The sequence below is a fragment of the Lepidochelys olivacea genome, assembly GCF_965140295.1.
Source record: "Lepidochelys olivacea isolate rLepOli2 genome assembly, chromosome: 2".
In the NCBI taxonomy this organism is placed as follows: Eukaryota; Metazoa; Chordata; order Testudines; family Cheloniidae; genus Lepidochelys; species Lepidochelys olivacea.
Window position 1 is genome coordinate 266,556,999 of NC_140412.1, and position 24,038 is coordinate 266,581,036.

Consider the following 24,038-nt stretch of genomic DNA (forward strand, 5'->3'; position numbering starts at 1 on the left):
AATGAAGAAAGCCAAACCAGAGCCCTGCTTTTCCTAGGCACTGCTGCCATGACTGTAACACCACTGACTTTATACCCTGGTCCGAACGAGTCACCTCCGCATTCCATGAAAACACCAAGTGCATTCATACGAACGGTCACATCGTTGTTTGCACATTCAAATTAACATAGACATCGGCAGCTCCAAATATGGGCCAAATCCTGATCCCACTTAAGCCAATGGCAAAACCTTCTGCGTGGTTAGGAATTGGCCCTATGTGTACTTACCTGAATAACACAAGGCAGTTGTTTCAGTGTGGGCTGCTCCTGAGAGATGCAAGCTTGTGCCCCAGCATGTTTGTAGAAAACAGAGCATTGCACAGTTTCCAAATGCTGAGCACTTTGATACATCTAATGTCATCAAACATACTGGTCAAATCCAGGCCCCAAGCATAGACCCAGGCCCAAACTGGGTGCCTCAGTGGGGTGCTGCATATATGTCCGAGTTAACTCATACCAGAAACAAGCGTCATCCGAGTGAGGAGGGTACCAGTGAGGAGGTGCATGCTAAAATGTGTGGACCAATGCCCCCAGATACCATGCCACATCCTGCAACACTGGGACTTGAGGCACACTGAACTCTTATGGGCTTCGGAAAGGTGCAAAAATTGAAGCACCTGGCTCAAGCCTTGGCCCAGTGCTGTGCTTGCACCACAAGTCTCTGTGTCAAACAAAACGATGGGTGAAATCCTGGCCCCACTGAATTCAATGCTTACTAGTTGCAGCTCGGCATCTGATCCAGAAGCAACTGTGTTAACATGGAAGGAACAGAATCTGTAGGAGCTACGTGTCTCATTAGAAATTGAGTAATATATATAAAATAGAGCTGCAATGGTGATTAACAAAACCACATTACAGGGTCACTGGGACTCAAGGATGCATCCGATGAAGTGAGCTGTAGCTCACGAAAGCTTATGCTCAAATAAATTGGTTAGTCTCTAAGATGCCACAAGTCCTCCTTTTCTTTTTGCAAATACAGACTAACACGGCTGTTACTCTGAAACCTGAATTTTAGAGGCTTCCAATTTTGCAGGGCAAATGATGTCATTTAAATATATGCCCATCTGTTCTGTGAGCACAATGCAGGGCTTAGAGATCTGAGTGCTGTCAAATTCACCAGCGAAAGTGCATGCCATTTCCAAACCTCTGGCCAGCAACATGAATACCTGAGATTAGTCTGTTGCGGCACTGATCCACCAGATGCTGACAGTACTGGACTTCTGCTTTCAGGTCCCGCAGTTCATCGAAATCAGACCTGTACTGTTTCTTCAGATCCTTAAGTTTCATGACCAGTAAAAATTCCTCCTCATCAATTATGATCTGTCCTTCCTCATTCACATACTCCCCTGCAGGGTGAGAAGGACATGACAGGTTCTCATGAGTGGAAGGAGAGTGCCAAAGACCAGGGATCATACATGGAGGTTGACCACACAGCTGACATTTCTTTAGATACACTGTTCTACCCCCAGTGGCATAGGGATGGAGTGGTTACTGAACTCCTGAACTAGCTGAGATCTCAGTTCCTCTTCCAACCCTAATCTTCTATGATACCTCCCTAATCCAAGAGGTACATGACTAAGAGTGGGCCGATTAGGTTGCCCTGCTAACTCTTGCAAGACAGACTGTGTGAAGGTATCACTTAGGGCTTGCATACATTGTTCCTATTGCAAAACTCTCACTGATGTCACTGAGAGCAGGACTGGCATGTTAAGGCAAGACATTGGAGATAAACTGGTCACCCCCCAGAGACCGTTAGCATCCAGCTACCTCCCACATTAAAAACCTCTCCCCTTGCTCATAGTTTCATAGAATCCGAGAAATGTTGGGCTGGAAGGGACCTCGAGAGGTCGTCAAGTCCAGTCCCCTGAGCTGAGGCACAACCAAATAAATCTAGACCATCCATGACAGGCATTTGTTCAACCAGTTCTTAAAAACCACCAATGATGGGGATTCCACAACCTCCCTTGGAAGCCTGTTCCAGAATTTCACTGTCTTTATAGTTAGAAAAATTTTCCTAATATCTTACCTAAATCTCCCTTGCTGAAGATTAAACCCATTGCTTCTTGTCCTACTTTCAGTGGCCATGGAGAACAAAACTGATCCCCACCCTCTTTAGAACAGCCCGTCACATATTTGAAGACTGTTATCAGGTCCCCCCTCAAACTAAACATGCCCAGGTTTTTTTTAACCTTTCCTCACAAGTTTTATTTTTTTTAAACCTTTTATCATTTTTGTTGCTCTCCTATGGATTCTTTCCAATTTGTCCACATCTTTCCTAAAATGTGGCACCCACAACTGGACACAGTTCTCCAGCTGAGGCCTCACCAGTGCTGAGTAGAGCAGGACAATTACCTCTTACATACGACACTCCTGTTAATACACCCCAGAATAATATTAGCCTTTTTCACAACTACATCACATTGTTGACTCATATTCAATTTGTGATCCACTATAACCCCCAGATCCTTTTCTGCAGTATTACTGCCTAACCAGTTATTCCCCATTTTCATTGCCCATTTGATTTTTCCTTCCTAAGAGTAATACTTTGCAATTATCTTTACTGAATTTCATCTTGTTGATTTCAGATTAATTCTCTGATTTGTCAAGGCTGTTTTGAATTCAAATCCTGTCTTCCAAAGTGCTTGCAACCCCTCCCAGCTTAGTGTCATCAGCAAATTTTATAAGATATTCTCCATTATCCAAGTCATTAATGAAAATATTGAATAGTACCAGACCCAGGACTGACCACTGCGGAACCCCACTAGATATGCTCTCCCAGTTTGACAGCAAACCATTGATAATTACTCTTTAATACAATCTTTCAATCAGTTGTGCACCCATCTTTTAGTAATTTCATCTAGACCACATTTCCCTCATTTGCTTTTGAGAATGTCATGTGGGACTGTGTCAAAAGCCTCACTCAAATCAAAATACACACCATGTCTACTGCTTTCCCTCCAGCCACTAAGCCAGTAACTCTGTCAAAGAAGGAAATTAGGTTGGCTTGGCATGATTTGTTTTTGACAAATCCATGCTGGCTGTTCCTTATAACTCTATCATCCTCTAGGTACTTACAAACTGATTGTTTAGTAATTTATTCCAGTATCTTTCCAGGTATCAAAGTTAGGCTAAATGGTCCATAATTGTCGGGTCCTCTTTGTTCCCCCTTTTAAAGATAGATACAGTAAAAGCTTTGTTATCCGGCATGTTGGGAGAATGGGGGGTGCCGGTTAATCAAAAATTCTGGTTGGTTAAGAGTTATACTTACCAATGGAACCAATTTTCAAAGAATTAGAATACAATAAAATGAATGAAGAATAAAAGAGTTTACAGGTACTCACCAATCCAGTAGAAGTACTGCCCTGCAGAGTGGTTGGCTTCTTGAAGCACTTAGGTGTACACAGGTTAAGTTTTCTATACAGGAGGTTATTTTATGATACTACATATCACTATGGGTAGCGCATGGCATACACCCAGATGACTAAAAATACGCTTAACCCCAAAACTATACTGAACATCCTTTAATCTTCCTTTTATTATTCAGAAGTCACTTTAGGATCTTGCAGTGCCTCAGGGTCATCATTATCAACATCAATTATTGTAGATGTAGAAAGTGTAGGAGATAGGGTCATTACAGATTCAGCCCAATGACACACCCGGGAAGCTGCTTTTTTGAATAAATCCTTGATATCAGCTTGTTTGCTTGTCTTCTGCCTCTTTTGCATAAAAGTAGAGTGCAGAATATGCAATTGCATAACCTCCTGGGCAGTATACTAGTCCCAGTTACTAGACTGAAGATTTGTATTGGGAGATATCAGAAATGCTGGTTAATAGAGCTTTCTGGTTGACAAAGTGCCAGATAACACAGCTTTTACTGTACTATGTTTGCCCTTCTCCAGTCCTCTGGGACCACGCCTGTCCTCCATGGTTTCCCAAAGATAATCACTGTCGGTTCCGAGACTGCTTCAGCTAGTTCCTTATGAACCCTAGGATGAATTTCATCAGGCCCTGCTGACCTGAACACACCTAACTGGTATCAATATTCTTTAACCTTTTCTCTTCCTATTTTGACTTGCGTTCCTTCCCCCTTGTTTATATTGTGTTGAGTATCTGGTCCCATTAACCTTTTCAGTAAAAACAGAAGCAAAATAGACATTAATCACCTTTGGCTTCTTGATGTCATCAGTTATTAGTTTTCCTTCCCTGCTAAGTAGAGGACCTACACTTTCCTTCATCTTTCTCTTCCTCCTAATGTATTTAAAGAACTTCTTATTTCCTTTTATGTCCCTTGCTAGGTGTAACTCATTTGTAACTTAGCCTTTCTGATTTTCTCCCTACATGCTTGTGCTATTCTTCTCTACTCCTCTTTACCAATTTGTCCATGTTTCCACTTTTTGTGGGATTTCTTTTTGATTGTCAGGTCATTAAAGAGTTCCTGATGGAGCCATATTGGCCTCTTACTATTCTTCCTGTCTTGCCTTCGCATCAGGAGAGTTTGCGGTTGTGCCTCTAATGTTTGCCTCTGATCATGTTACTTTAGTGATTTCCAGCTTCCCGAATAAACCAGTTTGTAGATATGAAATACAAGAGTAAAGACCCAAGTCACCAAACTAAGGGACTGGTCTTATGAGGTGCTAAACATCCTCATTTCATTATGACTTCAACAGGGGCAGAGTTTGCTCATTAGCTAGCCAAGAGAGCTCAGCACTTTGCAGAACTGGACCCTACATGAAGATGCTCCTGGTAAAAAAGTTGCTATAATGATTGGGCAAAAATCTCTCTGTGTGTACAGAGGTGAAAACCAGGAGAGTCCAAATAGTGTCAGGGCAGGTTCTGATACTCTCTTTCGCACTGAGCAGCGCCTTCCTCCACAAGTGTGACTTCAGCGCAGTGACCTCAATGAGATGACATGTGGAGTAGGATGTGATTCACTGGGAGGTTATTAGAAGTTGGTGCACAGTAAATAAGATTCCCCTGTTCATTTATTAGTGGGCCTGCTTTCTGTCTGGCACTTCCTTTACAATTAGAAAAGCCCTTCTGATCCCCCTGGATCCCTTTGGCTGGCATTAACTCAATTCTGCTATTTTGCTGCAGCACTGAATGTCCTGACTGTTATGGGTATAAAATCTCAAGCACGTTGTTGCGTTGACTTAGTTTGTTCCATATCTTATCTATATAACTGAAGGTGCTTTTTCTCTTCTCTTTTTTGGAGTGTTACCTGGCCAGTTCTGAAAGCATGAAAGTGAAAAAAGCCCGCTAAGCCATAAGCATGTACAAGCTGTGGATAAGAGAAGAGATACTGAAGTGCAGTCACAGCTTCAGTATTAAATCACTGAGGCCCTGATACATTTGAGAACAAGAATGAAGGCCAGTCTTACGGAATGGGGGACCTACCCTGGAAAGCAGTGACACTGAAAAACCTCCGAGGATCATGGTGGACAATCAGCTGAACATGAGTTCCCAGTGTGACTCTGTGACCAAAAGAGCTAATGTGATCCTGGGATTCATAAACAGGGGAATCTCAAGTAGCAACAGAGAGGTTATTTTACCTCTGTATTTGACACTGGTATGATTGCTAGTGGAATCCTGTGTCCAGTTCTGGTGCCACAATTCAAGAAGAATGTTGATAAATTTGAGGGGTTCAGAGAAGAGCCGTGAGAATGATTAAAGGATTAGAAAACATGCCTGATAGTGATAGACTCGAGGAGTTCAATCTAGTTAGTTCAACAAAGAGAAGGTTAAGGGCTGACTTGATTAGTCTGTCAGTAGCTACATGGGAAACAATACTTAATAATGAGCTCTTCAATCTAGCAGAGAGAGGTATAATGATCCAACGGCTGGAAGTTGAAGCTAGACAAATTGAGACTGAAAATAAGGTGTATATTTTTAATGATGAGAGCAATTAACTGTTGGAACAATTTACCAAGGGTCATAGTGGATCTCCATCACTGACAATTTTTAAATCAAAATTGGATGGTTTTCTAAAAGCTCTGCTCTAGGAATTATTGTGGGGACGTTCTCTGGCCTGTGTTATTTGGGAGATCAGACTAGATGATCACAGTGGTCCCTTCTGGGCTTACAATCTCTGACTCTATGAACTGCCTGACAGCATACCGGTGTAGCAGTACACGTACGAGCAACAAGCTGTAGGACCAGGGCCTGAAAGAATTGACACTTCTTCGAATTTGATGCCTTTTAGAGTCTTATTTCCATTTTTTTTTTGTTTTAGAGCATTTTATGCTTGAGACATTCTCACGCAAACGGGGAGTGTGGTGTTTCATATGTCAGGGACTGATCCAGACCCATCAAATCAAATAGAATGATGTCTACCCAGAAACAAAGTTACCATTACTCTAGCGTGGTACGAGAAACCCTACATCTAATGGGTTTTACAGTGCATTGGCCTAATTCTCCATTTCATTTCACCAATTTTATGTCAGCATAACTCCGCTGAAGTCCATGTGGAGAATTCAACCCTATATCTTTGTGTTCAGTCTGGCTGAAACTCACTTTAGCTGCAGAAAGCCTGAGTGACTGGGCTCCGTGTGGTTGAAGAGCAAGGCAATAAGGCAGTGGAACTGGCTGCTGAACCAAAGGCCAGGTTAAAGAGCTACAGCATAGGCCCCTTTGGCTGCCACTCCAGCCTATGGCACAACAATGGTGTCATGTAATCAGCGCTGGATTAACGTTTTGTGGGCCTGGCGCCAAACATATTTGTGGGCCCCCATAGGGGCAATGGAGCATGGTGCAGGGAGGTCAGTCCCCAGAGCGAGGGGTCAGCCAGGGGCAATGGGGCATGGCATGGCAGGAGTGGCCCCGCTCCGCCCAGCCCAGTGCGAGGGCACTATTTACAAACCGGCAGTTGCCAGACGCACAGTGGCCCTCCCAGACCTGTGCTGCCAGCATGCCCCTTCCCCTCGGGGGCGAGCCCATGCCACACCATACAGACCCCCTGCCCAACACCCCATAGGTGTTGACTCCGTGGGTGCTCCGGGGCTGGAGCACCCACAGAAAAAAAAAACCAGTGTGTGCTCAGCACCCACCAGCAGCCCCGCAGTCAGCTCCTCCTCAGCACTGCCCGCCTGCCGCTGATCAGCTGTTCAGCAGCGAGCAGGGGGCGCTGGGGGGGAGGGGAAGGAGCAGGGGCACTCTGCGGGAGGGTGCGGAATGGGGCAGGAAGAAGCGGGGCAGGGGTGGAGCAGGGGCAGGAAGAGGTGGGTGGCAGGACCTTGGGGTCAAGCACCTGTGGGGAAATCAGAAATTCAGCACCTCTGCAACAACCCCCCCCGACTCCCTATGGCCTGAGGCCCCCCCTCAACACCTCCCCCCCACAAATGCAGAGCACTCTGCACAACCCTACAGGCCAAGAGGAGCAAATGGTGGTCTGGGGGGAGCCAGCAAGCAGAGCAGGTCGGGGCCCCTTCTGAGCATGGGCCTGGCTCCATGGCGCCACTGCAAACCCAGCACTGCACGTAATGTGTTCCAACAGTTACAGCTCAGAGAAATGAAACAAGCTCTCCCTTCTCCCTGCTCAGATCTGTGTCGTCCGATCTAGTCTGTATGCCACTTACCCTGCTCCTCCCTCTCCTTCTTCTGAGCCCCAAGGGCCCCTGTGGTGATGTCCATCTCCTGTTTTATTAGGTTGAGTCTGTGGGTGATCTCGCTTGCTTTCTTCTTCCTGTCGCTGAGGATGGCTTTGTTCTCCTTAAAGATCCGGTTGATCTCACTTCCTCGCTCGTTTTTAAACTCCTCAAATGCCACCAGCTTAGAGGGAGGGGAACTGCGCCAGGGTTCAGAGAAGGAGAAAATACAGGAAGGGTCAGTTGCTCCAGCTTCAGGTTTACTTATTGCTCCTGAGCGGACTGATAATCAATGTCTGCAAATGACATCTCATGGGGCTCTTTCAGAATCTATCGACACTTGCAGCATCACAGCGCTCTCTCTGTGCCAACCTTCATGCCTGCTTCTCTCCCTGGATGGCTTGGCCTATCCTAGCAATCCATGCTGGTGTGACTACATCGCTCTTCCGCCCCCCGAGTGCCGCAGTTACATGCACCTAACTCACAGTGGAGACGGCGCTATGGCAGTGGGAGGGCCTCTCCTGTCGAAGGTGGCGTACCTGGGCTGGCGGGAGAAGCCCTCCCACTGGCACACAGAGCGTCTTCACTGAAGCCCTGCAGTGGTGCAGCTGCAAAGGCGCAGTCCTTTAAGTGTAGACAAGCCCGACCACTCCAAGAAGGAAGAGTTACTTACACAGAAGCAAAGTTCCCTAGCAGCTGTCTCAGTTGAATCTTCCCAGAAAGTTGGATCTTATGGATCCAAACTTCTGAGTCTTCTTGCCTCTGAGGCCACTCTGGGAACCCAGGGGAGGAGAACCAGAAAGAGGTCAGCAAATATCTATGAGGGTGCTGGTATTTTCTATGGATCTACATATTAGGTTAACCTCCCATGGTATCCCCTAGGGAGCCACGCCCTTGGGCTAACCTCCCATGGTATCCCCTAGAGAGCCATGCCCTTGGGCTAACCTCCCATGGTATCCCCTAGGGAGCCACGCCCTTGGGCTAACCTCCCACGGTATCCCCTAGGGAGCTACACCCTTGGGCTAACCTTCCATGGATATCCCCTAGGGAGCCACGCCCTTGGGCTAACCTCCCACGGTATCCCCTAGGGAGCCACCTGCCCTTGGGCTAACCTTCCATGGGTATCCCATAGGAAGCCACGCCCTTGGGCAAACCTACAAGAGGGGTGAGGAGTGTGAATCCATAGAAATAGTGGTTCACCTTCAGAGAAGTCTTCTGACACAGGCAAGTCATTCATCTCTTACCTTAAAGGAGCCTACCCTGTATTGATCCCCTAGAAATTGGGACTACAAAGCTAGACAAAAGCCTGTCAAATGGCATCCTGCCCGATCTTGGTCAAGCCTTTATATCCCCACCATGAGAATGGTGATAATACATCCGTACCTCACAAGGGGGATGTGAGGCTTAATTAGTTAATGTGGTTTGCAAATGTAAAGCCCCAAAGCAGCACCAGCTCTGTTACTGAGCAATGGTAACATTTAGTAGTTCAGAACAAAATTTTAGCGCTGCTACTGCTTACTGAAAAACATGTCTAATGGGACTGCTTCCTTTGCTGGCAGCAGGGACGTGTTTTCGACAGCAGAGAGCAAAAGGAGGGTGGATGCCGGGTGCAATGGCTAGAACTTACCCATCAGCTCACTTCGAAGCTAGTCGGAGCTAGACCCAGAGCAGGGATGCAATGTCAATCCCCAGTTGGCAAGTGACAGGAATGCCAAATCAAATAGATCCAAAATCAGGAGACAAACCACACTGATTCATTACTCCACTGAAATGCACACACGAGCACTCCCCATGTATGTGCATGGTGCCCCGTTACAGTACCACTGCGAACAGCAAGGTGTAAAAGCAGGAAACCTAGGCCAAAATACCCTGGAGTGAGGATAGCTAACACTACATGTCCCTTTTGCTAAACAGAAACTGCTTCCTCAGCCTTGGCCCTGTCCCCTCTGCCCCCATCACAGACCGAGCCTCCTCAGACCCAGCAACTGTGGGCACTTTGTCTGGCTTTGCAACCTCGATGACCCCACCTGTTTAGCTCTGCAAATAGAAAGTGCCTCATTAAGGTGAAGGGTTACCTCGGTCGGTGGGAATCCTCCCTGGGCACTGACTCCGAGCGATGCGCCTCAGTACTAGCTGCGTCCTGCTCCCGGATTAGTCCCTCCTTCACATCCAAATCCCTTGCGGAAGTTACCAGCTGACTCTTTGATGGGGAAACAAAATCCAGATCTTTCCCCAGAACAGGGCTTCCTAATCCTTCCTTCCTGAGAGTGGGGCTAAGAGGAAAGAGGTGGTTAATTTCCTGCATATGACAAAACACTGATACGAAAACTACACTGCAGAAACCAGTTCGGATTCAAGAACTAGAGGTCTGAGCCTGCTCCTCTGACGTGAACAGTGAAAGTTCTGCCAACTTCAATGGGGCAGAAGCCATTGTCTCTATTGTCACGGATCTTTACTTGCAAACCTAGAGGGACCTCCCTGAATATAAAATCTGTAGGAATAGCAGCACACACAGGATCAGCTTCTTGTGAAGGTTCCCAAGAAGTCCATTTGCATGCACAGGTTACACGGACCTGGCTAGGGCACATTAAGAGACTGAATATACAAGTGTCTGCTTGGAGCAAGCAGCAGACAGTGGACCCCCATCCACCCTCAATGGAGCCCAGTAGCAGAGTCCAGAAGACTTGGCTTAGCCCCCGATCCAGTTTAAAGAAGAAGAGTGGAGAGTCTCCTTAAACTGGCCTCCGTGAGTCTGTTCAGCAAGGGACACCCAGTGTGAGATGAAAGAGATGACAATGGAAGCTGCATGTTAGTGTGGAGAAGTACTCGGGCATCAACCAGGGCAGCACACCCCAGCACCCCTCCTGGACCCAGAAACGTGCAGGGGAGATGTCCCCCACTCAGGGGTACTAGGACCGAGGTGGGGCCTCCTTCCCCCATGCGGTCTTGCGGAATAACTGCAAGGAGAAACCAGCCAGAGACTGCCGCCATCAGGAGCAGAAGCAGCTACAACAGGGGCCTCTGGACTTTCTCTGCCCTGTGCTGATGGGCTGTTTCCTCCAACCCTCCTGCTAGTCTCTTTAGCTCAGCTTCACTCCACATCTGCTCCTCTTACACTCTCCTCCCCTACCCTGTCCCTCTCACCCCCCTTCCCTTCCCATCCCATTTTGCTGATCCCCTTCTAACTATACCCACTCAACAACAAAATCATGCCATTTGCTGCCATTACATTGGTCACTCTGCTGGTGTGTTCTACCCCTTCCCCATCCTGTTCCTGCCTGGTCTAGTTAGGTCGTAAACTCTTCATGGGAGAGACTATCTACTATTCTGTGTCTGTACAGCACCTAGCACAATGGGGACCCATTCCTGGTTTATCCTTAGGTGCTACCCGTAATAAACAGTAGTAGTCATTTGCAGTAAATCCTGCACAGACCAGACTTCCACAAAACCAAATGGATTGAGTCTGACGCTGACTGTGCAAAGACATATTCTGAGGGGCAGGTTTGGTCTCTCATGGGCAGTGTGTAATGGAGGCTGGGGGAGGCTAAGCCTGCCCAAATCTCCTGCCACCAGTGGGGCAGTAGTGGATTTGAGACCCCCAGAAAAATCTCCCCCTGCTACAGCTAGGGTGACCAGATGTCCCGATTTTATAGGGACAGTCCCAATATTCAGGGCTTTTTCTTATGTAGGTCCCTATTACTCCCCACCCTCTGTCCTGATTTTTCACACTTTTTATCTGGTCACCCTAGCTATAGCCACAGGGCTGGAGGAGCTCTCACTCCCTGTTTTGGCCCTGGGGCCGTGGCAGGGGCACAGAGCTTTTCCAGTCTTCGGGCAGCAGCAGGAAGGGGAAGGAGCGAGTGGAGGCAGGGCCTGGGAGGGAAGAGGCAGAGTGGGGGTGGAATGGGGGCAGGGCCGCGGGGGAAGGGGTGGAATGGGATGGGGCTATGGTGGGGCTGTGGGCAGAAGGAGCGGAATGGGGGAGAGGCTCCAGGCTTGGAACTTCAGCCAGGGGCTGAGGCTGAGGGCTTGACCCCAGCCAGGGCCGAGCTCTCAGCCCCCTCCGCACCCACCCCAGCCAGGGCCATTGTGTGTGTGTGTGGGGGGGGGGGGGGCTGAGAGCAGCAAGCGGGGACGTGCCTTGGCCAGAAGAGATGGGGCAGGGGCTAGCCTCCCCGAGGGGAAGCTTCACCCGCCGCCCATCGTCTTTGTGACCAAGCCCCAACCATGTATCAACACCAATCCTGGTAGGCCGGGACCTCCTCACTGAAACAAACACAGAATATCACGAGGATTATTGGGGCTGTTTCTCCACAGCCTTCTCCCTTGGGTAGCTACTTACCCCTGTGAGTGTAAAGCAGCCCATAAGTCCTTGGTTATGTCACTGCCATAAGGAAGATTTTCATGAGTGGAGAAAGACACCTGACTACAGGAGAGGGAACAGCTGTTTTACATGTCAACTCACGTAAGCTGCTCTTTGGCTTTCTTGGCTTTAACTTTCTTCCCGCCGTGTTTGGATAAAGGAGCCACTCCAATCCCGAAGCCCTGTCCATCCACTTCCCCCACTAGATGACCCTCTGCATCGACCAGGCCTGCCTGAAAACAGAGAGGGATGAAGATGTGAATAGAGAAGTATTAGCCCTGTGGATGTCCAGCTTGTGAGAACTAAATACTTTGCTCAGAGGGATAAATCTGTCCAATTCCTTAATCTAAATCCAGATTCACCTCATGGCACCTTGGTGGAAAAAATTATCTTAAAGGTGAATTGAGAAGCAAAAAAGCCCTTGGAATTATTTTCAGATTCATGTGCTGAGTGCTCCCACTAACTAGGTTTGGAAGAAGTAGGGATTTACATCACAGAAATAGGTTTAAACGAATGTTTAAAATTTCTTCCCCACGCCTTTATTAAATCCTATTGTATTTTCTGTTTCTTTGATGATATCCCAGAATGCTTCATTCTGACACCTCACAAATACCAGAAATCTCGCTGTCCTCATGGTTCACTAATAAAATCAGAGAATGACACACTCTGGGTTATCTTCATTCAACGAAGGAGGAGTTTGCAAGAGGATTTCATACGTAAAATCTGATTTCTGTCAGTGCCTCAACAGCATGGCTAAATAGCCCATTCAGCACAGAAATCTGTTTAACTCACATTTCATTTCTGTTTTCCAAATCAGCTTTAAATTAAAGCCTGGAATGGGGTCTGCCTGGAGATTGGGCAGTTTTGTGTCATAATAATACTTCGCATTTCTATTGTGCCTTTCTTCCAAGGATTTCAAAGTGCCTACAGTTAAGCCCCACAACTCTGCAAGGTAGATAATTATTCTTATACCCATTTTATAAGTGAACAAACTGAGGCATAGTCGAAGCATGGAAGTGATCAGCTCAGAAGGTGAAAGTTTCAGAAAGTTAGGACCAACTAAAAACAAGCTGATAGTGAAAAATGTCTTGTATCCTAAGCTACCCAAGGAAATCCACATCTGCCTTTAGGGTGGGGTAAGTTTCCTTTATGCTGCTCCAACAGTGCTAAGGGAGCCTAGCAGGGACAGAGGATCTAGCCCTGTATTTTACAACAGACAGACATGCATGCAGGCATTTTTGATGTAATAGTTCTTGTGTATTTTCCTTTTCTCTATTTTATAAACCACTCTGTTAAAATACTCGGCCAGATTCTCTGCTGGTGGAAACTGGTGCAGCTCTATTGACTTGTACCACTCTGTTCTGCTCTCATGTCCATCACTATGGTAGCTCAGGGCCTTATATTTCAATGGTTCCTCTCAAGTAGGGTAGGAAGAATTTGAGGCAGAAGGTCAAGTCCCAAAGCCCTACCTTCTGAGCAGCAGTAATGGCTGCAAAGTCACTTTTGTCTATCAGGGTGTATTTGTTTCGTAGTCTGGCTTCCACTTCCTGCTCCTGTTGGCTGGGGAGAGATAACAGCCCTTTTCATTGTGCTCAAGGGAAAATTTCATACAGCCCTAAACTTGTAAATGTGTCATACTTCAAAGGAAAGTTGTGCCTAATATCACCCCTACGTCTATCTCTGCTCTCCTTTCCTCCTACTCCCCCCCATGCTTCCTGCATTCTTCACAAGCTGCTCTCCTTCATGCACCTCTTCTGACCTCCTTCTATTTTTTCTTCCCACCCTGTCCCTTAGGCCTGGAAATCTCTTCTGTTCAGACATGTATACTTTTCACTAGCTTTTGAAATACTTTAGGGAGCCTTTTTTATGGCCCAGATAACACAACTCCACAATAGTTTGGTCCTGGATGGTGGAACCACCATGAGAAGACCTGATCTTCTTGCTTTATTTTAGCCCCATAAAAGGATTCCCCGAGGCACAAAATCCATGCAAAACACCAACACAAATACCCACGAGATCTGGACCAGTTTGGATTCCTGTGGAACAGGAATGGCCACCCTGTGACATACTACAGACTTGCCACATCCCTCCTCAAAGCCCAAATCTTCCTGCTGTGACATCATGTTACTTTTGTAACTGTAGTATCTCACCCCTCCTGATCAGACACCAGAGCACACTTAACCAATTAATGGAGCCCACCATCCACGGACCAGCCTCATGATCTATAGGTGTCACTGGGTTAGCCAGCAGCACCTTTCCCCTGACCAAGCCATCAGGAGCTGGGCTGAGCTTCTCACAACTACAACTTATTGTCTGCATATTCTACAATGACATCACCAGCGGTGTCACGACACCGTGCTGTGCTGTCACAGACAGAAGCTTGGTGGAGAGTTTCTAAATCTCCTTATCTAATGCACACACCCTGGCTACAACATCTTACCTTAAAATTACTTTGAACTGGTTAAATACCTCTTGGATTTGCCTGATGTTCATTATCTGAGGAAGAGATATGTACAAGGAAGATATAATGGGAGACAGGTCAGTGAGCTTGTGGTCACATTCACTGTGCAATGTTTAAAAAAACTTGCTCTGTAAGGCTGGTTCAAATGCTATAGAATCCCAGGGCCCCCTTCTCTAGCCTCAGGATACATATAACTCAGCCCTGTATCCTGCACCGGGAGAATCAGGCCCCATGTGGCTATGACCATCACTCATTGTTCATGCCTCTTAAGTGGGCTTTAAGAACAGAGGAATCTATCTGATAGGCTGAGGAAGATGCCAGCTGTGCAGGTATTGTGTACAACCCCAGAGGTCAGGAATTGTTAGCAAATTATCAGCCAAAGTGTAACACACAACATTATGCAGGAGGCAGCTTCTAACCCTCCAGGCCATGCAGCTCTCTCCTCACTCACATGCTGCTGAGTCTATCTAAAGTACTTATCTGGTTCCCAGTGCCGGAACATCTGAGCCCCTCACAAGCTTTAATGCAGTGCTATTATCCCCATTTCACAGATTAAGGCCCAGATCAATCAACAGAAGTTAGGAACTTAAATGCCTTTGCGGATTGGGCCTAAGGCACTTACACAGGGTCATACACAGAGTCTGAGACCTAGATCTCCCAAGTCCCAAGCGAGTGGCCTAACCACTGGACCATCCTTCCTCTCTAGGAAGTCCTGAAGTACATTCTCCCCACTCCCAGAGAAGCATCCTTCCCTCTAAAAGATTCCATGACCTCACTAAGGACATCTTTTCCCTATAAGAAACTCCTTAGTCCTTCCCTGCTTCTACTTAGACTGACCATCTCTGACCCTAAAAGACTCCCTGGATTCCACAGAAGCCAACTCTCCTCAACCCCCATCAGCTGCAGGAAAATTTTCTGGGACCTTTGAGGATGGGAGAAAAGCAAAGAGTAGAGAGATGGGCTGTAGTGCCCCAGAAGTTCCCCTCTCCCATAAAATGTGGAATACTTTTCAAATGATACTTTGGGAACACATCTGTTTGCCAGAAGCTGGGAAAGAGCGACAGGGGCTGGATCACTTGATGATTACCTGTTCTGTTCATTCCCTCTGGGGCACCTGGCATTGGCCACTATCGGAAGACAGGGTACTGGGCTAGATGGACCTTTGGTCTGACCCAGTATGGTCGCTCTTATGTTCTTATGACATGGTTTTACCCAGATGGAGAATTCTGACACTGTCTTTATAAGGAAGCTCAAAGCAGATCATCCCACTATGCTTGAGGCCAGGGTGGAAGCCTCCTAGAGCTTCCTACTCACTTAAGGGGAGATGAGAATGAGAGGAGAAGGCAGGTGTTCCAAGTTTCCCTGTAAATAACAGTGAAGTGTTCCAAAAATTAGTGCTGCCTTTAATTCTAAATTCAGTTTCTCCACAAACTGATTTCATTTCCTCTAGCTGAAAGAGGCTGGAATCCAGCCAAATATAACCAGCTGAACAAGTTGTACAAGCCCCTGTCAGTTAGGTAGCTACTCACATCGATGTCGTCTGTGGCTCCTTCTAGGTACCTGCGAACTTGAGAGTTAATCTCCGCTATCTGGATTTCATTCAGAGGGTCATAATTCACCAGAGAGCGGTTGACCTTGGAATAAAAAGGTGAACAGCTGAACTGCACCAATTTACAATAAGCTGGGCAAATATTAGCCTGACAGTCACCTGGCTGTGCTCTGCCTTCCCACGGCAGGTTTAATTCTTAGACTTTGCTTCTCATCCTGTAGACTGGCTGGGCGCTGGACTCTGGAGTTGGCTGGGAGTAGTGCACTCCCTGCCTCTCCCTTCTGAACAAATTAAGGACAGGCACTGATGGGTTTGAAAGGCTATGCTGTCTGTCATCCAGGACTCTGGGGGTTAATGACTATGACATGGAACCTTGTGAAATGGGAAATTAACAAGAGGGAAAACTGGTGGGGATCCCTCAGAACTCTATCTAAACTCAAAGGACTCCACTGGGGACACAGTGGGAAAGCAAAAGCTTGACAAGCATGGATATAACTGATCCTAGAGATAAATTAAAATCAAGATAAAGCACACACTAAGATCCCCAGCAGATGGCGTAGAGCAGGGGTAGGCAACCTAGGGCATGCGTGCCAAAGGCGGAACGCGAGCGGATTTTCAGTGGCACTCACACTGTCCGGGTCCCGGCCACCGGTCCGGGGGGCTCTGCATTTTAATTTAATTTTAAATGAAGCTTCTTAAACATTTTAAAAACCTTATTTACTTTACATACAACAATAGTCTAGTAATATAGTATAGACTTACAGAAAGAGACCTTCTAAAAACATTAACATGTATTACTGGCATGTGAAACCTTAAATTAGAGGGAATAAATGAAGACTCGGCACACCGCTTCTGAAAGGTTGCTGACCGCTGGCTTAGAGAGAAAGCATAGGCAGCAATTAACCGCTGCAGCCTGTTCCTTACCAAGCTGTCATGCATGGCTAGTTCCTGCTTCAGAAGAGTGATCTCCTTCTCCAGATTCTTGACCATCCGCTAGCAGGAAAACAAAAAGATGCCAAGTGACCAAGTGCTACTAGAGAAAGAACTGTCCAAAGCCACTTCAGATTGGCTGCCGGCATGGGTGTAGTTTGGTGGGGGGCAGGGGAGGTGTTTCCCCCCAGAATTGCAAGCCTAAAGCAGGTGTGGAATTTGCTTCCCCATTGGCTGACTGGAGTGGCCCCACACCCCAAATATAGAAGTCAAATTACATCTATGGCTGCTGGATAATGTCTCAGCTGTATACCAACTCCCAGAGAATTCACTGCTGGGCTTACATCACTGAAATGGTAAGTGAGTGATCTGGAAATCACTTTGCCTTAGTATAGCTTCCAGTAGGCAGCCTCCTTTGCTGTGTCTTGGAGCCACCCTTTGTAAAATCACTTTAAGCTTTCAAAGGGAAAGCCACCTGTTTATCTACTCAGTGCTTCACCGATATGTTGCCCCCATACTGTGGTCTTTCTGGATTACGTGGCATTATTTTGAAAACAGAAGGCACAGAGCCCCAGTGCTGCTTTCACTGTAGGCAATGACAGTTTCACCACTGACTTTAACAGGAATGCATTATGCTAGCAGATTCACACTGCATACCTGAGACCAGCATGTCTCCCTAATCTGGACTATTTTAAAGCATTGGCTATTGAGGGGGCAATTCCCACTGAGTTTCAGTGGGAATTAGTTGCCAAACTGCCCTTTGTGCCTTTGCAAAGCTCCCACTTAGCATCCACATGTAATAATCTCATTAAATACATTTCAGTTCTTTTCCACTCAGTTCATCACACAGCGAAAGAAAAGGAGCTGAAGGGGAAAAGACAGTTTGTTGCACAGTCCACAGCCTCATCTGAAAACTCTTGGAGGAAGCTGCTCTATATGGTTCTCTGCTTCCAACGACTGTAGACAGACACGTGAAATCAGACAGTACAGTACAGCAAGGTTCTCTCCTGCCACGTGTGTTGTGGAGCAGTGGTTCCCACAGTGTGGTCCATGGACCACCAGTAATTCATCGAGCACTTCCTGGTGGTCTGAGGAGAGCTGGTTGGACACAAAATTCTAAGTCTCCTCCCTGTTTTAAAGTGCATTAAAAGAAGCTAAAATATATTGATTACTTTTCTAATGTTACTTTTCCATAGGAATAATTGCTGTAGTTGTTGCGGGGACGTTGTGTGACCAGCCTTGGGAAGGGAGGTGGTCTGCAGGGTCTCAGATGGGACTGGAGATGATCCTCTCAGTGGGAGGGAAGGTGTCCATGAGACAGTTTCTCTATTAATATGTGATACACATGATGAAGAAGTTTGGGAAGCGTTGTCTTAATTTTTCCTGGATTTAAGAAAAAGAACCTCATTCCTTCCATTTCCCCACAAAAATATACATACCTCTGGGTCGTATTTCTCATTGATGGCTGGCTCTGTTGTGACCCATTTCATTCTGGTAGCAAAACGGAGAGAGGACAGCTGAAAAACATTACAGTTTGCCTATCAAAGAGGAAGCAAGTTTGGGTCACCAGACCAGACTCAAAAACCTTTGCTATTTTAATACTATAGGATCCCAGAAGCTAGAAATGGAAAAGCTATATCATTGTAGGCCACCATTCTACACTATCCCCATTCCAGGAGTAGGTCTTCTAGTGCCTGGTTGCTTCTAGATGATTATTCATCTTTAGATGGTAAATTCTTCGGGGTGAGGACCGTCCTTTCTGTTATATGTGTGTACGGCACCTACCACAATGGGACTGAGGCCTTTGGTGTCACCGCAGCACAAATAATAAAGAACAATTATGATATCCAATAGCAGAGAAGATTGTATGACAGGTCATTTAGTTTCAAAAAATGTCTAACTCCTTCCCTGGTAAACTGCAGAATTCCTCCCTTCAATACTTTACGGTCGTGTTTTGTTCAGCCCAATTTTAAATGACTCAAGCAATGAGGCTACCAACAACTTCCTGTGGAGAATTATTCCAAAGCCTAAGCGATCTCACCATGAGGAGGTTATTGCTGGTACTAGCATACCAAATTGTTTGTGTAGCTGCTACCAAGGACCAAATTCAGCCCTTGTGTAAAGTGGGCTAAGGCCCTGTGGAAATCACAATTTCACAGACTGAGCGGAAACCACAAAATTAGCCCAATACCACGATTTTTCCAACAGCGGGGAGATGGAAGCAGGCATCTGCATGCTGGTCTTGTGCTTTGTGTGGCTCTTAGTCCGTGGCAGCATCACATTGGAGCAGCAGTTCGGGGGGACTTGGCGGCCAGTTTTATGTGAGGCACAGTAGCCAGCACCACTGCCATTTGGAACATGAACAACCTGTGGCCTCAGCGGGAAGGTGGAAGCAGACATCCGCACATGCCAGTCTTGTGCTCTGTGTGACTTGTAGTGCATGTTCCAAGCAGCGGCCGCACTGGCTACTGTGCCTCGCATAAAACCGGCTGCCAAGTCCCCCCAAACAGCTGCTCTGACACGACACTGACATGTGCCAGGCATCACACTGAGTAGAAGACCAGAACACAAATGCCCATTTCTTCCTTCCCACTGAGGCCACAGCTGCTTGTGTTCCAAGTGATGGCAGCGCTGGCTACTGTGTCTCACATGTGTCCCCCACAAACTGCTCTTCCAATGTGATGCTGCGCACTAGCTGCGCTGAGCAGAAGACTGATGTGCACAGATGCTCACTTTTGCCTCCCCACCATTGAAAAAACTGCAGCACTTCACAAGGGACTCGGCTGCCATGCATGTTCTATGAAAATCAACACTTTATGCGTGGCACTACTGGGCATTTTCAAAAAAAGATCTCCGATTATAACAGGGCCTTAAGTATAACTATTAACTTCACTGTGTGCTGTACAGTTCCAAATCCATTGCTGGAAAGGTACAGATAATAATAATACATAATGAAACGATGCATGTTTAGATCCAGACTGAATTTGGCCTTGAGTATTTATCTGGATGGGTCTCATTTTCCCCTTGGAAGATTAGCATCCTCAATGGATGGCTTATGTGGCCACAGAGTGGCCTTAGCAGACTGGAAAAACCAGCCCCATATAGTTCCCACCATGCTGCATTTGATGCAATGTCAAGTGATTTTGTTGAATTTGACATGATACTTCCCTGGGACCTCAGATTAAGGTGCTCTGGATGCTACAATTTAATCATGGTTATTGCTAGCATGATTTTGACTGTAGCGCAGACAGGACCAAAATGTCTTTAAATGAAGGACATTGTTTCTGAAGGAACTCTCTCCACTTACAGTCTCCTCTATCTGAGCAGCTTCACCATAGATATTTGCCACCAGGACTGTATTGCAGTTTCCCCCTGAAAAAGACAGCAAGGGGGAGGAATGTGACTTCCTCTGTGTTGGGTTCCTTCCTGGAGAATTTTACATTCTGTAGTGAGTGAAGAATGAAAGACACATCACGACTACAATGAACATTGCTAGTTTGTAATTTTTCCTTCAAGAAAACAGGAAGGGTTATCGGTGGTGAACATGAAAGATAATGTTCATAAGCAAGGTATGGAATGAGTTAATGGAACAGTCAATGTTCTGACTCCAGCCTTCTGGGTTAGTGCTAAGTATATGGCAATGCAAACTGTAAATGGTTGGAGTGGGGTAAAAGCTGAAAGGTGGGATTTTAAAAGCGCTCAGTGTTGGCCTCTCATCTAATGAAATCAGAGGGAGGAGTAGGATTGGGCCAATGCTGAGAGCTTTGAAATTCCACCCTTAATTTGTATGATTTCAGTTCCTTACTGCCGATGTCTACAGCCTGTCTTCAGTGGCTTTCTCTATTCAGACTGTGTCATACGCTGTTGTTAAAGTGGATACCTGTCCTACAGATTCCAGATGTAATACAGTTTTTGCATTTGTCATGTTTGCTCAGGTCCTGCTCATCCTCAACTTCTGCAGGGCTCAATGAGAGTTGATAGCACCTGCAGGATCAGAACTTTGAAAGGACTGTGGTGTGTTTTTAAAGTATTCTCAGCTGAGAAAAATTTAGTAACGTTTCTACTGGCTTGATCAGTATGAGGCTTGCGTGTACGTGCGCCTGATGTTTCATTAAGGTAAGAAAAACAGAAACCACTGCTAATTTTTCATATGTTAGACTATTAGGTGGGGGCTTGTCTCCACAGTGATTTAGCACATGGCCAGCCAGGGCATGAATCTATCGTGCACTGGCTTGCCAAGCACTAACTGGCCATGTGGACAATGCTAGAATGCACTGTAAATTCAGTAGTGCATTTTGACATACTGCTGTTTGACATGGGCGCACATCACTGGAATGGTGAGTGATCTGGAAATCACTTTGCCTTGGTTTAGCTTGTTTGAAATGGTAGGCAGTCAAAGTGCACTATGGAACTTTTAGTGTGTTATAACAGGGTCCACAGAGCCACTTAGTGCACAGCAAGCTAGTGCGCTGTAGATTCACACTCTGGCTGGCCATGCATTAAATCGCTGTGTAGACAAGCCAACAGATTGACTGAGCATGTTTGGTCATGGCTTGATCTCCTCATGAGAACTGAAACCAAGATATTTTCTCATTCCTCTCTTCCGATTCCAGGTCCTTACCTAATGAATCCTTAAGGGCATGGGTGAGCTTGCTCTGCCGGAAGGGGACGTGGTCCCTCTTACGATCAGCCAGTGCAATGATAGCTTGCTCAAGGAATGACAAAGATTTGTTGATATATGTGGCTTCTTTCAGAACCTGCCCCTCAGACTGTAAGAAAGACCAAAAGACAAAAAGTTTCCACATGCATCTTTCTAGGTGAACTGCGAAATACAGTGTGTCCCTCACTGGGCTTACAGCTCTGATTGAAGTGGAGGATAAACGAGATGATGAGTCCAACACAGACTAACTATGAGATTCTAGATCCTGAAGGGCTTTCTGCAGTTTGAGAGCAAGTTCTTCAGGGCTGTGATTGGGCAATAACAAGTCTGCCAGAATATTGGCTTTCCTGGTTCTGAAAGGGGAAATCCTCTCTTTGTCACAAGGCTGCCTGGGGATTTCTTGCTCAACACAACATAGTATATCACAGGGGAGCAGTGAAAGTTTAAGTTGTTCCCTATTGTTTCAGAAAGGTGATTACATCAGTCTCTATAGTATCACCAGAAGCAGAAGGATTTTTGCTTTCAGCGCAGTTGCAGAATGAAGCTGAATTACAAAGAGTTCCCAATAAGGCTGATGGCTCAGGCTCTTGCCTAGACTGAGCAATCACACTGTTGGAAGGAATGATCAAGCAGGAGACAGGTGCATGGAGGATGGAGTTTTGCACATTTGGACTTGATAAAAAGGTATTACAGCTACGGAAGATAACTGAGCATCCTCTGATGCTTTCATGGGGTAGAGATTTGTCATGGTTCCTCCCATCTACTGACCAGGGGTTTGATTCTTGTGTCAAGCATAGATCCTGAAAAATCTACAGCTCCACATGTGCAACTGTGGTAAGGAGATGCTGACGCATACTTAGGGATTAACAACTGAAGCGTACATCTAACACCAGAATCAAGCTCCTTCTCGTCCTGACACCAAATTCCCAGAAACAAGCTAGAATAAAATTCAGTCGGCTAAAGCGGAAATATAAATTATGTTTACTACCAGCCTCCTTTAGAGGTAAATGTTCAATATGGCATAAAGGGAATTCAGTTTTGCTGTTTCCATTAACTGTAGTGGAAAAGTCCTCTGACTCCACATGCATCACTTTAACAATTGGACCCATCTCTTACAAAGAGCAAACATTTCCCCCCATCTGCTTACCCCAGTCTTCCCCACTCTCTCTGAACCTGCCAGATCCACTAGGTTCATTTTTGAAGCAGTGTATTTGGCATCTGACAAAATTCTGGAATGAGACTGGGGAAAAAAATGTATTTAACATTACACACAACAAGGTGGAAGTAGAGTACACATTTAAATTCCAAAGACCCCTAGATCTCTGAGCCCCCAGGAAACCTGCCAGCGGCCTTACCTCAATATAGATAGTGAATATGCAATGGGACCTGGATGAATTTTTATTCAGAGTATGTTCACCTATTATTCTGTTGGTCTCACCCTGAAAATGAAGTCAAAATTCAGGACATTATTTGTATTAAAAAATAAAATAAATACTAGTAGAATAAATACGAAAGGAAGACTATTAAAGTCACAGTTAAACAAACAATGCTTGTAACTTCAATATGTAGAGATAATAATAAAATTGGTCACTTATCCACAGCCTTCTATCTGAGGCACTCCCAACATCTGTCTATCCTAAGCATTTCTAGCATGGCTCTCAAAGCACACTGCAAATATTCCACTCATGAAGACAGGTAGGGGATCACTACTTATCTGTCATACTGCTTCTCTGAAGATTCCATATTAACTGGATTCCCATCCCTGGGGCTCAGGTTCCTAGTGTGAAAGGGGCCAGAGCTCCCCTAATCCTCAAAAAATGTGGCCCTTTGAGGAACAGCAGGCAAGACTTAGTGCGTCCATGCCTGCTTCAGTTCCTTGATAAGCATGAAGCAAAGATCTCCCCTAAGTGTAATAGACACCCAAGATTACTTATAGGATAGGAAGAGACCACAAGAAAATGCATCAGTCACTGAAAATGATGCTGTGACAGTCTGTGATGGTTGCAATTCTGACAGGGAGCGTCACAGTGGAGCACGGTGAGAAAGGAACTGAAGTTCTAGAGGGCACCACTAAGGCACCTGTAGTTAGTCTCAAAAGGCGGCTGGCCTTTCTGTGTCTCAAAGCCTTTGAGAATGAGAGGAGTTCTGGCCTGCCTCATGGTAAGGAGTTGAGACCCCAAAACAGGAACCCAGTCAAGTTGGTATCTTTAGAGAAATGTTCTTATCCCTGTTTTACAGATGAGGAAATGGAAGCACAGAGATCAAAGGACAGATTTTTCAAAACTCAGCCTCCCTTCTTGTACCCCCAATTCGCAGGCACAAATAACTATGGGTGCTGTTTAGATCATTTTGATGTCTAAGTGCCTAGTTATCTCCATAAACTGCTCTGGCACTTCTCCTGACTCCCAGGTCTTGTGGTTAGCCGTATGTCTCCCGTTCTAGAAATCAAGAATGATT

The 24,038-nt window shown here is 46.1% G+C and overlaps 1 protein-coding gene across 4 annotated transcripts in view; it reads right to left on the reverse strand.

Annotated features, from left to right (window-relative positions):
* The window catches only part of KIF9 (kinesin family member 9), a 43,805-nt gene that overhangs the window by 9,364 nt on the left and 10,403 nt on the right, over positions 1 to 24,038 (reverse strand). For 3 of the 4 annotated variants that reach the window (XM_084620151.1, XM_084620148.1, XM_084620149.1), the window contains 13 exons: positions 22,937 to 23,020; positions 22,729 to 22,821; positions 21,543 to 21,690; positions 20,229 to 20,293; positions 18,361 to 18,438; positions 16,916 to 16,984; positions 15,972 to 16,076; positions 14,422 to 14,477; positions 13,451 to 13,541; positions 12,084 to 12,214; positions 9,694 to 9,891; positions 7,610 to 7,818; positions 1,205 to 1,384 (listed from right to left, as the gene is read on the reverse strand). In XM_084620151.1, coding sequence (XP_084476277.1) covers positions 1,205 to 1,384; positions 7,610 to 7,818; positions 9,694 to 9,891; positions 12,084 to 12,214; positions 13,451 to 13,541; positions 14,422 to 14,477; positions 15,972 to 16,076; positions 16,916 to 16,984; positions 18,361 to 18,438; positions 20,229 to 20,293; positions 21,543 to 21,690; positions 22,729 to 22,821; positions 22,937 to 23,020 — 1,507 coding nt within the window. The remainder of the gene's footprint in view (positions 1 to 1,204; positions 1,385 to 7,609; positions 7,819 to 9,693; positions 9,892 to 12,083; positions 12,215 to 13,450; positions 13,542 to 14,421; positions 14,478 to 15,971; positions 16,077 to 16,915; positions 16,985 to 18,360; positions 18,439 to 20,228; positions 20,294 to 21,542; positions 21,691 to 22,728; positions 22,822 to 22,936; positions 23,021 to 24,038) is intronic. The other variant, XM_084620150.1, reaches the window with a different exon arrangement.